This window comes from Plasmodium gallinaceum, assembly GCF_900005855.1.
Source record: "Plasmodium gallinaceum strain 8A genome assembly, contig: PGAL8A_v1_98, whole genome shotgun sequence".
Taxonomy (NCBI): Eukaryota; Apicomplexa; class Aconoidasida; order Haemosporida; family Plasmodiidae; genus Plasmodium; species Plasmodium gallinaceum.
In genome coordinates, this window is record NW_021628265.1 from 424,702 (window position 1) to 441,729 (window position 17,028).

Sequence of the window (17,028 nt, forward strand, 5' to 3'; positions counted from 1 at the left end):
TTTTTTTTTTTTTTTTTTTTTTTTTTTTTTTTTTCTTTATAAAAAAATATTTCATTACATACCTAGTTAATTATTAATTTTATTATTCTAAATTCAATTTATTTTAATTATATAAAAAAAGCATCAATATTTTATGTATTTTGAATTATTTAATTTCTATTATTTCGTAATATTAATTAAAAATAACAAAAAAAAAAAAAAATAAAATAAAATATAAAAAAAGTATAATATATTTTAAGCATTTCTATTTCTTTTTTTATTATTTTTTCTTAAGTAAAATAAAATATTCTTTTTTATTTTAAATTGAGATGTGCAATGAAAAATTAATATTTTTTAACATTTTTAATTATTCTACATTTATTATTTTCTTGTAGGAAATGAAATAAATATAAAATAAAATTAATAATATTCACTTTGACTAGAGATTGTTTTTATTGTTATTAATACAATGTATAATTTATATTTATATATTTAAGAATTTTAGAAAATGAAAATTTATAATAAAAAATAAAATAGTTATTTAAATTCTGAATATTCAATAATTATGTATATTATTTCGTTGAAGTGTTATTATTTTATTTTGATGAAATTCTAATTTTACTGAATAAAAATTGAAAAGTTTAAATGATAAAAATGATATTATGTTTAAAAAAATTTTTAGTAGAGAAATAGGAGAAACAGAAATTATTACATCTAAATTTTTAGTATTAAGTAATGAAAAAATTAATATTAAACAGATTACTCAAAAATACAATAAGAATATTTTGAAATAGTGAAATTGTTAATATCTCAAAAGTTTTAATAATTTTATATATAATTAACAAAAATATTGTTAATTATATTTAAACTAATTCTTTTAACAAAATAATTCATTTAATTATATTATAAATTATGTTACTTATATTTTAATGAGTAATATCAAAATTAAGATTTTTTTTTTTTTTTTTTTTTTGTAGGTATATGTATTACAAAAATATATTTTTTTTTTTTGTGAAATAAAAAAAAAATTTTAATAAAGAGCATATATTTTTTTTTTTTTTTTTTTTTATAATATGTAAATATTTTGAAAAAATTTTTTTTTTATTATTTTTAATCTCTTCTCACATATATATATATATATATATACATGTAAAAATAAACACATTTTTCAAATAATAAAAAAAGTCTATACTGAATAGAAAGTAAAAATGGGAAATACAACGTCAAAAGATGAAGAAAATCAAAAAAGAAATTTAATTTTATTAGATGATAACTTTTTGCATAACTTTCAAAAAAAGGATAATACTATTTTTGAAAAAAAATTAAATAATATAGAAAAAGATGACAACCTACATAAAAATAATATACCAACAAAAATAAATGGAAGTGTAAAATCAACTAAATCAGAAGACCCATTAAATTATAAGGGTAAATTTATGCAAACTGAAATTTCAAGATAATATATATATATTAATTTATAAGAACATTTAATGATAAAATAATTCGAATAAAAATAAAAGAAAAATTCTCTTCATATTTATAAATATATATTTAGGAAAACATATTTAATTTTATATAAATACTTTATATCTTTATACTCTGCTTATGAAAAAAGACAAAATATTTTTATATTATTTTATTTATAAATAAAAAATTATTGTTCTATTATTTATTTTATAGGTGAAGAATATGATAAACTAAGGAAAATGGTAATAGATGATTTAATTATAGAAAGTGAAAAATATATAAGTATGCATAAAGATAAATTAAATAATATTAACAAAGATAATTTAAAAATTCCTCAAACAAACAATGAATGCTTATATAATGAAAATAAAATATATGACTGCCTTAAAAATATGAATGAATCTACTTCTGATTTTATTAACTCATATACGAGATGTTATAGATACTTGAGGAAATATGAAAGCTGTGTTCAAAAAATAAAAATTTAATTTTATTAAATAATCTTTTTTTAAGAATTAAAAAGTTTATAAGTTTTTTAATATTTCAATTTTTATCTCATATAATTTTTTTTTTTTTTTTTTTTTTTTTTTTGTGTTTTAACAGTTTTATGTTTTTTTTAAATTAATTATGTATTTTACTTAATGGTTTTATCTTTTATTAAAATTATTTCAGTAAATTAATATTACTAATATATAATAAGTTACATTGTATATTCTGAAATATTTTTATTCTATATTTTATATGTTTTAAGTCAGATGTATATATATGTAAATTAGTAAAAAATACTAAATAATATCTTTAAAATTAAAGTTCTATATTTTTTTTTTTTTTTTTTTGGTTTTNTAAAAAAAAAAAAAAAAAAAAAAAAAAAAAAGTGAAATAACTAATTTATTGTAATTAAAATAATATTCCTTTAAAAAATAAAAAATTACCATAAAAAAAATAATTTTAATTTCAAATTTATTATAAATGAAAAAAAATATATATATATAAATTTCTTTTTTCTTTTTTTTTTTTTTTTTTTAATCTTAAACTCGGATCTTAATTTGAACAGAATTATTTCTTTAAATAGAAAAATGATATATATATTTATAATAATATAAAGGAATTATATATAGTTATATATATAGAGGGAGAGACAGAGAGAGAATAAATATGGAAGAAGATTTTAATATTGATGAAGATTATATAAAGAAATTATCTGAAAAATATAAAAATGTTGATCACCCATTATTTATGAGTGAGCTTCCGAAAAATATTGAAGAGAATGAAGATCTAGAGGCATTATATAATTTAATGATATCTGATGAAAATCCTATAAGTTTAGCTAAAAACTATAAAGAAGTAGGAAATGATTATTTTAAAGATGGAGTTAAATATTATGAAGATGCTATTATTAGTTATAATAAGGGTATAGATATTTTAAACAGTTATATTAATTCAATTAATAATGATAAATTAAAAAAACAAAATAATCTTAATCATGTGACTAATAAAAAATATAATAATGATGAACAAATAAAATTAATAAATGAAAACAACTGCAACAACGGTTGCATATTAGATAAAGATAGCAACACAATGAATGAGAAAAAATTGAAAGAAGAGTGCGAAAATAATTTTATCACGACTAACGTAAGTAATAATACAAATAAAAATGAAGCTATAAATTTATTATCAGATATATATTGTAATAAATCAATAATCCATTATAAAAAAAAAAGATATGTAAAGTGCTTAGACGATTGTAAAAAAGCGCTTTCATATAATAATAAAAAATATAAATGTTTATATTTTTGTGCATTATGTTCATATCATATGGAATTATATAATGATGCATATAAATATATTAAAATATTTGACGATCTAATAAAAGATGAAAACATAAGAAGCTTAATAAATATAAATGATTATGAAAAATTGAAAAACCAAATTTTAGAAAAATATGAAAATTTTTTACATAGAAAGAAAATAAAGGAAGATGAAAAAAAAATTATTATAGAGAAACAAAAAAATGAAATGAATAAAATTGAAAATATATTACGAAAAAGAGACATTACTATATTAGAAAACATTTATAATAATGATAATATTACACCAGTACTATATCTAGATGAAAATAGGTATATACATTTTACAGTATTTTTAATATATTTTGAAACAAACTTTATTGATACCATATTAGATTTCGCTGAAAATACACGCATAATAGATTATTTTGATATTATAAAAAAAAATAAAGAAAATGAATTACTTTTTTGTTATTTAGAATTTCCTGATGATAAATTTTACTTTATTAATAAATATTCCTATATCTGTGATATCATAAATAAAATAAAATTATTTACACCCATCATTTCTTTACATATTATTGAAAATGCTGATGCTAATAACACTTTTAAAAGTAACAAAAATATTTTTTTTATTGAAGAATAAGTAAAAAGAAAATATAAATAAAAAAAAAAAAATATATAAATATGAAAAAATATATATTAACATTTCAAATAATATAATTGTGTATGCATAATTTCTTTATTTTTAATTAATCATATCACTATTTATTTATGGCTAAAAGATAAATATTCCTTCTTTATATCATTTTATTATCTTCATAATTTTTATTTTTTTTATAATAAAAAATACTTTTTTGAGTTTTTTTTTTTTTTTTTCTTTAATAAATAAAACATATGTAAATTTTTTGTAAAGAATTAAAATGTCATTTTTTTTTTTTTTCCTAAAAATGTAAAAAAGAAAATATAATTCTTATCAGTTCATGCGATTTTCTACAAATAAAAGCTTCGACTTTTTTCAGTCCGCCCATCGCTAATAAGTTATTCATCATTTTAAGAATTATTTAAAGAAATATTTTATTCGTTAAAATATTTATATGTATTTTTATATGTAATGGAAATTTTAGAAACAAGTATTTTAAATCTTCATATTTAATTCATAAAAATATTTAATTAAACTTCTTAAAAAAAAAAAAAATTAAAAAGGATTTTTGTTTTTAAATAATTTTAGATTTTATAAATAAATATATATAAAAAAAAATTTTTTATAATGAAAATAAAATTTCACAAATGCATATTTTTTTTTTTTTTTTTTTTTATAAAGGTTGTAAAAAAAAAAAAAATTAAATCTCATAGAGTTTAAAGGGGTTGTTTATTGATGTTATATATCTTTTTTTTTTTTTTCCTTCATCTTTTTTTTTGTTAATAATCTTTAATTTAATAAAAAAAAAATTTTAAATGAAACTTTATGTAAAAATTACTTTAGGTTTTGCATTTTCTTATATTATAAATTAAAATAAATTAGGATGTTTAAATCTTCCAATATTTTTATGTCCATTCATTTAATTAAAATATTATTATTTTTACTGACTTTATTATATCTTAAACTTATAATTATTCAGTATCATTTAACACTTAATTTAAAAAAAAAAAAAAAAAAAAAAAAAAAAAGTATAATAAATAAAAATAATTCCTAATCATTTTTTTTTTTTTTTTATAAAACTTGTAAAATTGTTTTAGAAACTACTGTGTGTTTGTAAACACATTTTTATTTAAACAACAAAAGATGAAAAAAAAAAAAAAAATGAAAAAAAAGAAATTGGGCCATAAAAACAATTATTAATCAAAAAAAAAAAAAAAAAAAAAAAAAAAAATTATAGACAAAAATTAAAAAAAAAAAATAATATGAAAATCGGGAAAACATTTTATGAATATATTTATAAACATATTGTAATTATGTAGAATGTTTTGATATAATTGTGCCTAATGAAAATGAAGGTGTATATATATCACTTTGTTTGTATTTCATTAAAATTTTAGAATTTGAGATTTTATCTTTCATAGTTCTTTGAACTATGTTAAAAGTATCAAAGAGAGAATCAAATTTTTCTTTAATTAAATTTAAATCAATTGGTTTTGGTACATTCATATTAATATTTTTTTTCTTTGTAATTAAACGATTCGAATATTTTGATATAACATTTTGAAATCTCATTTCATATTCTAATTGCAATTCTTTTAATAAATTGCTGTATTTCATATTTATTTGTTCGTACGATTGTAAAATTTCTTTCCTTATATATCTAAAATAATCTATGATTTGTATTTTTATATATCTTTTATTATATTGAATTAATGTATAAGCCTTTATTAAATATTTAGCTGATAAATTTTCTAAATTATCTTCCTTTTTTAATATATCTAAAAAGGCAGAATCATAATTATTGAATTTTACCTTTTTTATAGGATAAGGTGAATCAATGTTATTTTTCAGATAGTAATCATTGCTATTATTAAATGTATTTGTGCTTATTCTTTTTTTATTTTTGCTACTTAAGTAATTTTGTTCTATATGTGATTCTTTTAATTTATGTTCTTTTTGTACTTCATTATTTAAAATAATTTCATTACTTGGCTCATCATTTCCTAATATACTTACAATTTCTGAATATTCTTTTGTTGCATTTCTATTATTTTTTTGTATATCATCAAACGTTTTCACATTTTCTATTTTATCGTTTTTATATGTATTCACATTTTCAGATAATTCTTTTTCACCTAAAATGTTCTTTATTTTTAATTCATTTTGTTTCTCTTCTTTATATGTTTTTTTAGAATACATTTTACTTCCATGACATGATATATTCCCTAAATTTTCTTTTTTCTCTTTGCATATATTATCTATTTTACTAATTAGAATATTATCATTTTTAGTATCATTTGATATCCTCATTTTATTACATTCATCATATTTTTTTAAGCTTTGTATGCATTCATCAATGCTTTTTTGTTTTTCATCATAGTTAAGTAATTCTTTAACTATTTCAATGGGAGATTTGATAATGTTGTCATTCTTATTTAAATAAATGTTTTGTGAGTAATTTGAAGTGTTTCCTTCATTTTCTGTATCAAATTTCAAATTTTCCACAGTATTATCATGAAACAAGTTTTTTTGATTATCTCCACTACCAAAATTTTTTAATATATTCTTTGTTTTATTTATGTTTTTATCTAAATCACACTTAGAGTTTATATTATCTTTCTTTGATTGAATTATTTCAGAAGCTTCTTTATTATGCATATTCTTTTTATCAATATTTTTATTAACATCTTTTTTTTCATAGCTATCAACTTTTTTTTCTTTATTTTCATTTCTTTCACATTCATTTATATAATTTTCCTCATTTTTTTCGCTATGATTATGGTATGTTTTGTTTTGAACTGAACTATTTCGTACTACCTGAATATCCATTTTTATATTTTTGTTATTTGAATTTTGCATTTTAGGAGAATTATCATTTATTACATTATTTATTATATTCTGATTTTGACTATAATTATTTAATTTAGTATTTTGGTTATTTTTTTCTTCAAATAAATTGACTGTCAATACATTTTCATGATTATTTAAAGCCATTTCATTATTAAATGCACACATATTTTCATTAAAAGTTTTACTTAAATTGCATACATTCATTGTAGATGATTCATTTAATGAACATTCATAAAACTGATTACTACCCATACTATCATCATCATATATATCGCTTTCTTTTATTAGATCCTTAGTAGTTGCATAACTAATTTTAGGATTACCTTCATTTGTTTTGACCTCATTTCCTTTTTTTAATGAAATATTTTCATTTAAGTTCATTGAATTATTAAATAATGAATCCAATATATCATTGTTGACTAAGTTTTTAATCTCCAAACTTTTATCATGATTTGTTATATCATTATTATTGCATTCTATGTTGTTTAATGAATCATCTAATAATACAGTTTTAGTTTTAACTGAAATATTATCATTTAATAAACAAATTTCTTTTGTTGTTGCAAAACTAACTTTCCTTCTTTCAACTTTTTCTTTACTATTGTCGTTATTTTTTATTAACTTATTTGGGTCATTGTTTATATCATTTTTTAATTTACTTAAATATAAATTGTCTTTTAAATAAATACCTTCCCCTTCTTCTTTTTTCTCATCATTATCATCACTAATATTTTCAATTTCTATTACATTATTTATTAAACTATTTACTTTTTTTTTTATCGATTCTGCACTAAAACTTATAGATATTTCCACATTATCAAGAAGTCGATCTTCAAAATTTTTTCTTAATTTATTAGAGAGAACTCCTACAAAAAAAAAAAAAAAAAAAAAAAAAAATATATATATATATATATATATATATATATATATATATATATATATATATATATATATATAAATATATGTATATAATTATTAACATATTTATTGAATTAATATCTAACCTATAGCATCATTTTTTTTAAAGTAGAAAGTAATTATTTTTGAATTTTCCTCGTCTTTTATTTTCATTCTGTCATATGATAGCACCATAAGTAATTTATTCTTGGTATTATAAAAATATGCATAAAATATATTCATTAATAAACTACCTTTATAGCCATTTGGAGTTAAAATTATTTTGTCCAACACTTCCTTTTCCTCATGATTATGATTAAATGTTTTAACAAAAATAATACTATTATTTATATATATATATGAATTATCTTTTAAATAATCTATATTTATATCTTTTTCTTTTGTTAAAGTCAAATAATAATTTATTTTTTTACTTATTAAATTATTTACCTGACTACGAAAGGTAAAATTGTCAATTTTTTTTTCAGTAGTGTATTTATGTATAATTTTAAGTAAAGAAAGAATTTTTTTTTTTATTTCTATGTCAGGTACATTTTCGTATTCTTTTATAATAATATTTATATAATTTTCAAAATTATTAATATTTTGTATCTCTTCTGTATTTTGAAAAATATTCAATAATAAATCAAAAGCTATTTCTATTATTTTAATACGAGAATAACCTTTCTGAATGTAATTAATATCAATTTCTTCTGTTTTTAAATTATTTAAAATTTCATTTAATAAGGATAAATGAAATGATATAATATGTAATAAGGATTTATAAAAATTACTTAGTTCTACATTATAACGATTCCATATTTCTATTAAATTTGTAACGTTATTTAAATCTAAGACAAAAAAGAAAAATGTTCTTTCAAATAATAAAAAGCTATCATCTGAAAATTTGTTTTCATTTAAGCATATATCTATTATAATATTTAAATTTTTAAAGAAATTCTCGTTTATTTCATCTTTAATGTTAATGCATTTATTAATACAATATCGAACAAAATACATACATTCATGAGCTAATAAAGTCATATGACTATTTAGAGAATTAATACATATATCTATAATTCTATCTATAACTTTATAATTAAAAGTAAAATTAGATTCAATATCTATTTCTATTAAATCATGTAAAAATATTGATAATGAACATTCTCCTTCCTCCTCAGCTGCATTTAACTCTTGAATGATGTTACTATTATATTCTTCAATGTCTATATCATTCATTTTTACAACTTTTTTTTTTTTTTTTTTTTTTACTATATTAACAAAAAATGAAAAAAAAAGATAAAAAAAAAAAAAAAAAAAGAACAAAAAAGAATTATCGAATTAATATATGATTTAAAAAAAAAATGTTAATTTAACAATTAAAAATTATAAAATACATAAGGCTACATATATAAAAATTTTAAAATAAAACAAACAGAAATTAAAAAAAAAAAAAAACTAAATTTTAAACCAATATAAATAAGAAATAAATATGTATTTTTTTTTTTTTTTTCATCAAAACTATAAAAACTAAAATTTTCCATTAATTTCAAATATTGACATATAGAATATGCACACTATTTTTTTTTTTTTTTTTTTTTTTTTTATAATGATTTTTGCTAACTATTATATTAATAAATAGAAAAAGACAACAGAGTATTTTCCCCTGTTAATATTAATCAGTTAAAATTATTTAAATTTTTTTTTTTTAATAATATTATATATATAAAGAATTTATAATATCTTTAAAAAATAAGAATGTTTTAAATAAATTAAAAAAATAAAAAAAACAAAATTTTTTATTTATATATTTAATTAGTATTTTATTAGTTCTATTAATATGAACTATAAGCAAAAAATAAAAAATATAGAAACATAACTATCCACATATTATATTCAACATTAACTTTATAGATATCAATTTAAATATAATTTTTTTATTGTACCAATAATTTACTCCAAAAAAAAAAAAAAATATGTTCAAATATTTGTCTTATTATAAACATTCTACCTCTGTTGAAATGATATTTTATTTTTTTTTTAATATTCTCCGGAATACATAAATATATATATATATATTCTTTTTTTTTTTTTTTTTTAAATAATAATTAATTTTTAAAAGTACCAATTTATTTTATTTAGGAAATCTTATTCTATTATTTTGATTTTTATTTTATTAACTAGTTTTTATTTTTTCTTTTTTCTCTTTTTTTTTTGATAATCGCTAAATAAGTTTCTTTGTTTTATTGCTCTTATATATGATTGAATAATAATTGCTGCTTCATTATTTATATTTTCTTCTCTTTGAATTATTCTATTTCTTTTTTCAGTTAATTCTTTTAAAAACTTATTTTCTTCATCTTCCCTCTTCTTTCTCATTAATATAGTATCCAAATCGTTTTCAATTATTCTATTTTTTTTTAATTCATTACTCAATTTTTCTATTTCTGTTTAATAATCATAAATAATAATAACAAAAATTATATTATTTTTTTTTTATATATATATTGTTATATACTTATGTATATTTATTACCATTGTCCATAATTTTTATTTCTTCATCTATAGAGTCTATATAATTTTTTATGTCTAGTTCTAATAATTTATTCTTTTTAACTAAACCTACCTCTTGATCTTGATATGTTTTTATTTGATTTTCATATATATTTTTTGTTTTTTCAAATAAAATATTAATATTTTCCAAGTTATCTGAGGAGTCATTTGTAGGTATCATACTTAATAACTTTTTTATATTTTCTTCAGAGCTTTTTTTTAAATAATCTAGTTCTTTTTCTTTGTTTAACAAAATATCTTCTAATTCTTTTATTTCGTTTTGACTTTCTTTTCGAATTCTCTCTAGCTCTTCATTTAATTTCTTTTCTTCATCTTGTATTTTTTTTTCTTCTTCTTTTAATTCTTCTAGGCTATGAATCCTTTTTAGTTTTTCTTCTGCCGTTGTTTGAAACCTAATAAAAAAAATATCCTACAATAAAAAAAAAAAAAAAAAAAAGTAATAATTAAAATTATATTATTTTGTCAAAAAACTATTTTTTCTTTTTTTTTTTTTTTTAAGTAACTTTTAAATCATTAATGATGTGTAAAAATTTAAAAAAATCATGATTATCTTTATCATTCGATAAATTTAAAATTTCAAATAGATTATTATTTTCTTTTAATATTTTGCATAATACAAAGCAATATTTTTTTATTTTTTCTACTAATTCCTGATGTTCTATATAAAAAGGAAAATTTTCATTATCATTTGTTTTTTCTGTTTCCTCTTCTATTCTTTCTATTCGAATATGTTCATATAATTTATTTAATTTTATTATATCTTTAAAATATATAAGAAACTCTTCAGGCATAGTTTTCATTTCTTTATCGTTTAATTTTTCTAACACCTATTATTTCAAAAGTTATTTTCAAGATATATACATTTATAATTATTACTTTATTCATATACATTTTAATAATGAATTTTTTTATTCTAAAAACTAAATGCCTCTTGTGCTTCATTAAAGACATATGAACATTTCTTTTAGTGTCATTTACATTTTTTTTTATATACATATATATTTTTTTTTAATATAAACCTCTTCATTTATTAATGATAAACTAATCATTTTCTTCTCAAATATTTCAATAACATTATATAACCTTTTCGCATCAGTATCAATAAATTTTGTTTCTATCATTTTTCTTTAGAATTATGTTTTTAAATTAAATTTAATTAAAATTAAAAGAGATTCAATAAAACAGACAAAAAAAAAAAAAAAAAAAAAAAAAAAAAATAGTAGTAAATATTGCTAATTAAAATGTATAAAAAAATATTAAATTATTAAAGTTTAAAAAAAAAAAAAAAAGACTCTCATCATATATATAACATTAAAAAAGATATATTTTTACTGTATATTAANNNNAAAAAAAAAAAAAAAAAAAAAAAAAAAAAAAAAAAAAAATAGTAGTAAATATTGCTAATTAAAATGTATAAAAAAATATTAAATTATTAAAGTTTAAAAAAAAAAAAAAAAGACTCTCATCATATATATAACATTAAAAAAGATATATTTTTACTGTATATTAAGAAAAAAGGAATTATTTATTTATATATACATTTATATAAACCTATTTATTATTTTTTTTTTTTTTTTAATAAAAAACTATCATTTAAATTAAAAATTATTCATTAAAATATATTATTATTTATTAAATAAAGCTCTTCAAAATTCAAGTAAACCATTCAATTTGCTTTCCTCAAATGCATCTAAAGAAAAAAAAAAAAAATTTGTCTTAAAATCAATATCATATATTTTTCTTCATAAATAAAACGTCAGTATATAAACAAAAAAAAAAATAAAATGTATTTCATTTTTATATTTTATGTTAATAAAAAAATATATATATATATATAAATTTTTTATAAATTATGAATTGTTAATATAAAAAAAAAACAAAAAAAAAAAAAAATACAAATTTGCAAATTCATTAATACGTTTGAGAATTTCTATTCAATTTTCATAATTTTAATTATTTTAAAAAATAAAAAAAATTAAGTACTTTAAATGGATAATTATTTATTAAATATGTTGAATTATAAAAAAAAATAAAAATATAAAAAATTAACAAGGAAATATATAAATATAAAAATAGTATCATAATAATTAAAAAATATTAAATCAGTTTAAAAAGTTGTCATCAATCATTAGTTCAGAAGCAGAACTGATTATTTTCATCATTTTTAATATTTTTTTTTTTTTTATACTATTCTTAATATATATTTTCATAATTTCTTTTTTTATTGTTAACTTTATTATTTTTTTTATAATACCTTTAAAATAATAATTCCATTATCATTTGTTTACATATTCCTCTCCATATTAAGATTATTCAAAATAACATTTCTATGTACATATTTTTCTTATTATTGCTTTAGAAAAATAATTCAAATATACACACTGTTATATATAAATTTCTAACTATATTCTTGCTCAATCAATAAATATAAATTAGAATGAAACATAAAAAAAAAAAAAGCACCAAATGTAATAATTAAAAATGTTTTAAGGAATTGATACTAATTTCATATATTATACAATATTTTCTTCATCGTTTATTGTTAAATCTTTAATTTCTATAAAAAAAAAAAAAAAGTATATATATATATATATATGTAAACAATTAAAAAAATTAATAGAATTTCCTATAAGTTAATATTGTTAGAATATATAAATTTTTTTTAATTTTTAAAAATCATAAGAATTTTTATATCACAATATTCCTATAATAAATTATTTCATAAAACTCTCTATATATGTTTTTATATGAATATTACTTTTAATAAATGATGATGATGAATACATATGTTTTAATATTTCACTTGAAATTTGATGATGATTTTTTTTCTGAATTAAAACTTTTATTTTATCAAGATGACTTTCATCCAATAATTCTGTTAAAAAAAAAATATATTAAAATTTATTTTTTTTTTCATTAAAATAAATCATTTAAAATAAGATTAATATATTAAAAAATAATATATGTTAAATTTTCTTTTAAAATAAAGAAAATATTATTGAGAAAAAAAAAATTTTTTTATTATATCAGATAGGGATAACTGGTTTAACACTTTATCTTCAAAATAAATTTTTCAGATGCCAAGCGTATGCTTTCATCATTTAAATAAAAAAATTATTTTTTCTCAATTATTTGTATATATATTTAAATATATAATAAAAATTTACATACCTTTATAATTAAGAATAAGCATTAATAAGGCTTTATGCCAAACTATTGTTAAATGATTTTGATAATTCTGAAATTTAATAAAATATTCAACGCAACCTTCAATAAACTAAAAAGGAATATATAAATATACACAATATCATTGTCATTATAATATAATATTAAATAGATATTAAATAAATTTTATTTGAATAATATTTTCTTAAATGAATAAACACAGAATATAAAAAATATAATATATAACAATTATTTAAGAAAATGAATATTCTATTTTTTTTTTTTTTTTTTGGTCATTACTTGTTTAGGAAAAGAATATTTTTTATTAAAAAAAATGCATAAAAAATATCCTATAGTAGAATTCCATGGGAATTTAAAAATTTCATTTAGTCCACATATTACAGAGTTAACTGATATACTCATCTTTTGAACTACACTTCCAATGATTATCATCTGCTTTTTTGTACATTCCTATATTTAAAAAAAAAAGAAATTGAAAAAAAAAAAAATATTATGAAAAAAATTAAAAATCACTTATAAATAATAATAAATATAAACAATTATATATTAATAAAAGATAATATATCTATATTATTTATCTATTTATCAGTTTGGGGCAGTACTAAATGTCTTCATTATTTTATTATTTCAGACAATACTAATCATCATATTAAATAGTTCTTTTATTATAATATTTTCTTTTTTTTTATAAATATTTTTATTTAAATTAATAAAATTAATATTACAAATATAAATATATATATATATATATTCTTTTCATTACATTTTGTAATAATGGAAACAAAATTCCTTTAAACCATGCATTAGACTTATATAATGCTTTAATTAAAGTTTTATAAAGAAAAGAATCTAATTTTTTGTTTTGATCAATGTTTTCTAAAATAATTGGTAGTAATATGAACTCATAAAATTTGCAAACATCTGCTTCTTTTAATCCTGAAGAAAATAGTTTTGTTGCTTCAAAAGTGGCTTGTGTTGTCCATTTCTTTGGTTTTGTTAACAACAAAAGCTCAAACCATTTTGGTGATTTTGTTAAAATTTTGAAGGCTCTGTGCAACTTTCCTTTCTTATAATTTGCTAATTCTTCACCAATTGTTTTATAACATTTTTCAACTAATGGATCAATTTTATCTCTCTTGAAAAAAATAAAATAATATAAAGTATATTAATAAAAAATAAAATAAAATAAAAAAAAAAAAAAAAAAAAAAAAAAAAAAAAAAAAAAAAAGTAACTTTTGTATTATTATATATGCATATATTATAATTTGACACTAAATTAATACAAAAAAAAATTATATATTTTTTTATATTTTCTAAATTATTTTTAATTTTGTGTACAAAATTGTACTGCATAAGATGTTCAAAAATTAAACATATTATGCCCTGATCTTTGTATAAATTTTGTTTTAAGCAATTTTTTCTTATTTTTTTTTTTGTATTTTATAAATAAAAAATACAAAAAAACTATATATATATATATATATATATATATATATATATATATATATATATTAAAATTGCTCGTAACAAAAAAAATAATTTAATGTTTATAACTATTTTTTTTTTTTTTTTTAATTTTTATTTTAAATATATTATTACTTGTTCCTCTTGTTTTAATTCTTCTTTTTCTTTTCTTCCAATCTCATTAGAAATTTCCTTATTTACTTTTATATCTAATTCTTCAAATATATCATTAGATTCATCTATTTCATTAAAATAATCTTCCTTCTGAAAATCTAATTTATTATTCATTTCATTTAAACTTACATCTGAATTTTCATAAATGTCATCATCAAACTCTAAAAATTTGTCAGATTCTCGAATGTTTTCTTCATCTATATCACTTATATTATAATCTAAGTGTTCTTCATTTTGTTCATTAGCTAAATTTAAAATTTTATTGAAGTCATCTTTTTTTTTTTTTTTTGGTTTTTTTTCTTTTCTCTTTTCTTTTTTCTTTTTTTTAAATATTTTATTTTTTGTGACTATATCATTTTTTAAATCTTCTTCAAATGTTTTTAGATGTTTATTTTTCTTTTTTATCTTTATTTTTGTCATTTATAAAAAAATTAAATATAAAAATACATACAAACCTTCTAATATATATAGTTAATTTAAAATAATTAAAATTATAAATTATGTTTTAATATATTAAAACAAATATTTAATAAAAAATATTTATATGGCTCATATAAACAAAAATTTTTATAAGAATATAAGAATATACATAAAATTAATCTACATTTGCTGTGAATCACATTAATAATAGTAGTAAACAATAACAAAAATGTAACTCATAAAAAATGTTTTAACTTAAAAGTTTTATAATTTTATTAATTTTAAATTAAAAATGTATAATTACATTAAAAATGTTATATTTAAAAAAAAAAAAAAAATATAAATGAAAAAACAAATAATAATTTAAAAAAAAAAAATAAAAATACATATATGTTTCAGAAATAATATATCCATATATTTTTTTTTTTTTTAACACTTGTAAAAATATATGTGATAAAGGTTACAACAATTAACGAAAAAAAAAAATATATTTATGTAATAAAAGAAAAAATATTTTAAGTATTCCTATATAAAAAAAAATTATCAAATAAAAATACATATACTAAAAAAAAAAAAAATGATTACATAAAAGGAATGAATATTTTTATTTTTAATATTTTTCTAAAAATAAATATATTTTTTTTTTTAAGTATTTTTATTTATCATTTTTTTTTTTATTATTACATTTTGAATTATGAATATTTAAAATTTTTTTTTTTTTTTTTTTTTTTTAACTAGCTAAAAAAAATTAATTTAATAGTAGCAATAAAAGTGGTTAATTTTATTTTTATTTTTTTTTAAGAAAAATTTTTTACTTGTATTTTTTCAAAAAAAAAAAAAAGTAAAATAAACAAAATAATGGAAATACGGTGTTTAACCAACATTTCAAGCAACATCATTGTATGGTTGTTATGAATCTATCGTTCATTTATAAATTATTGTATTATATGGTATCATATATATTCATTATTTTATTTTTATTTTATGCAAATAACAAATAAAATTTATTTTTTCATTTTATCAACTATAATTAAATATCACTCAAATTGTTGTTTAATCTCTTAATGTAATATTTTTATTTTTTTGGTTCATACAATCTAAAACATTTTTACGTTAAATTTAAAATAGTTGAAAAAGCCATTTATAATTTATATGTAACAACATTATTTAGTTATGTTTGTAAATGTAAAAATTTATTTTTGTTTTAATAAATATTATTAGAAATACTTAAAAAAAAAATACTTTTTAGAAGAGATGAAATTTTTATGGCATAAATCCACCAGGAATATATAAAAATGAATATTGAATACTTACTGAAATTTTTAAATATATTCTTAAGATTAAAGTAATATTTTATTACATATGAACATCTTGTATCATTCGAAATTATGTTTTACATAAACGTTTAAGTATTATTATTCATTAAAATAATAAGTTATATTTTTCTGTTTTTTTTTTTTTTTTTTTTTTTTTTTTTTATTATACAATTATAAATTAATTTTTTATGCATAATATATTATGATACATTAAAAAGTTATTTTTTCATAACTTTTATCATATATATATAGGTGAATATGTAAATAT

General features: G+C 16.0%; 5 protein-coding genes and 3 non-coding genes across 8 annotated transcripts; 2 read left to right on the plus strand and 6 right to left on the minus strand.

The window, feature by feature from the left end:
* Window positions 1-1,187: 1,187 nt before the first annotated feature.
* PGAL8A_00336100 (conserved Plasmodium protein, unknown function) lies at window positions 1,188-1,934 on the plus strand (the record flags this gene model as incomplete). Its single annotated transcript, XM_028672394.1, has 2 exons — window positions 1,188-1,407; window positions 1,660-1,934. The coding sequence occupies 2 exons, from the start codon at window positions 1,188-1,190 to the stop codon at window positions 1,932-1,934; spliced, it is 495 nt and encodes a 164-aa protein (XP_028528951.1).
* Window positions 1,935-2,601: 667 nt separating this feature from the next.
* On the plus strand, window positions 2,602-3,882 carry PGAL8A_00336200 (conserved Plasmodium protein, unknown function; the record flags this gene model as incomplete). The annotated part of the gene is made up of 1 exon (XM_028672395.1): window positions 2,602-3,882. One exon carries the CDS (start codon window positions 2,602-2,604, stop codon window positions 3,880-3,882), a length of 1,281 nt encoding a protein of 426 aa, XP_028528952.1.
* Window positions 3,883-4,187: 305 nt separating this feature from the next.
* PGAL8A_00336300 lies at window positions 4,188-4,299 on the minus strand. The gene has a single exon (XR_003699224.1). It is a non-coding gene; the product is annotated as a small nucleolar RNA snoR07 (small nucleolar RNA).
* Window positions 4,300-5,190: 891 nt separating this feature from the next.
* On the minus strand, window positions 5,191-8,865 carry PGAL8A_00336400 (conserved Plasmodium protein, unknown function; the record flags this gene model as incomplete). The annotated part of the gene is made up of 2 exons (XM_028672396.1): window positions 5,191-7,595; window positions 7,734-8,865. 2 exons carry the CDS (start codon window positions 8,863-8,865, stop codon window positions 5,191-5,193), a joined length of 3,537 nt encoding a protein of 1,178 aa, XP_028528953.1.
* A 948-nt stretch (window positions 8,866-9,813) lies between these two features.
* On the minus strand, window positions 9,814-11,321 carry PGAL8A_00336500 (conserved Plasmodium protein, unknown function; the record flags this gene model as incomplete). The annotated part of the gene is made up of 4 exons (XM_028672397.1): window positions 9,814-10,073; window positions 10,162-10,609; window positions 10,704-11,027; window positions 11,220-11,321. 4 exons carry the CDS (start codon window positions 11,319-11,321, stop codon window positions 9,814-9,816), a joined length of 1,134 nt encoding a protein of 377 aa, XP_028528954.1.
* Window positions 11,322-12,299: 978 nt separating this feature from the next.
* PGAL8A_00336600 lies at window positions 12,300-12,367 on the minus strand. The gene has a single exon (XR_003699225.1). It is a non-coding gene; the product is annotated as a small nucleolar RNA snR61/Z1/Z11 (small nucleolar RNA).
* Window positions 12,368-12,713: 346 nt separating this feature from the next.
* On the minus strand, window positions 12,714-15,444 carry PGAL8A_00336700 (U3/U14 snoRNA-associated small subunit rRNA, putative; the record flags this gene model as incomplete). The annotated part of the gene is made up of 6 exons (XM_028672398.1): window positions 12,714-12,757; window positions 12,959-13,075; window positions 13,372-13,477; window positions 13,666-13,836; window positions 14,150-14,521; window positions 14,986-15,444. The coding sequence occupies 6 exons, from the start codon at window positions 15,442-15,444 to the stop codon at window positions 12,714-12,716; spliced, it is 1,269 nt and encodes a 422-aa protein (XP_028528955.1).
* PGAL8A_00336800 lies at window positions 13,221-13,306 on the minus strand. The gene has a single exon (XR_003699226.1). It is a non-coding gene; the product is annotated as a small nucleolar RNA snoR09 (small nucleolar RNA).
* Window positions 15,445-17,028: the final 1,584 nt, after the last annotated feature.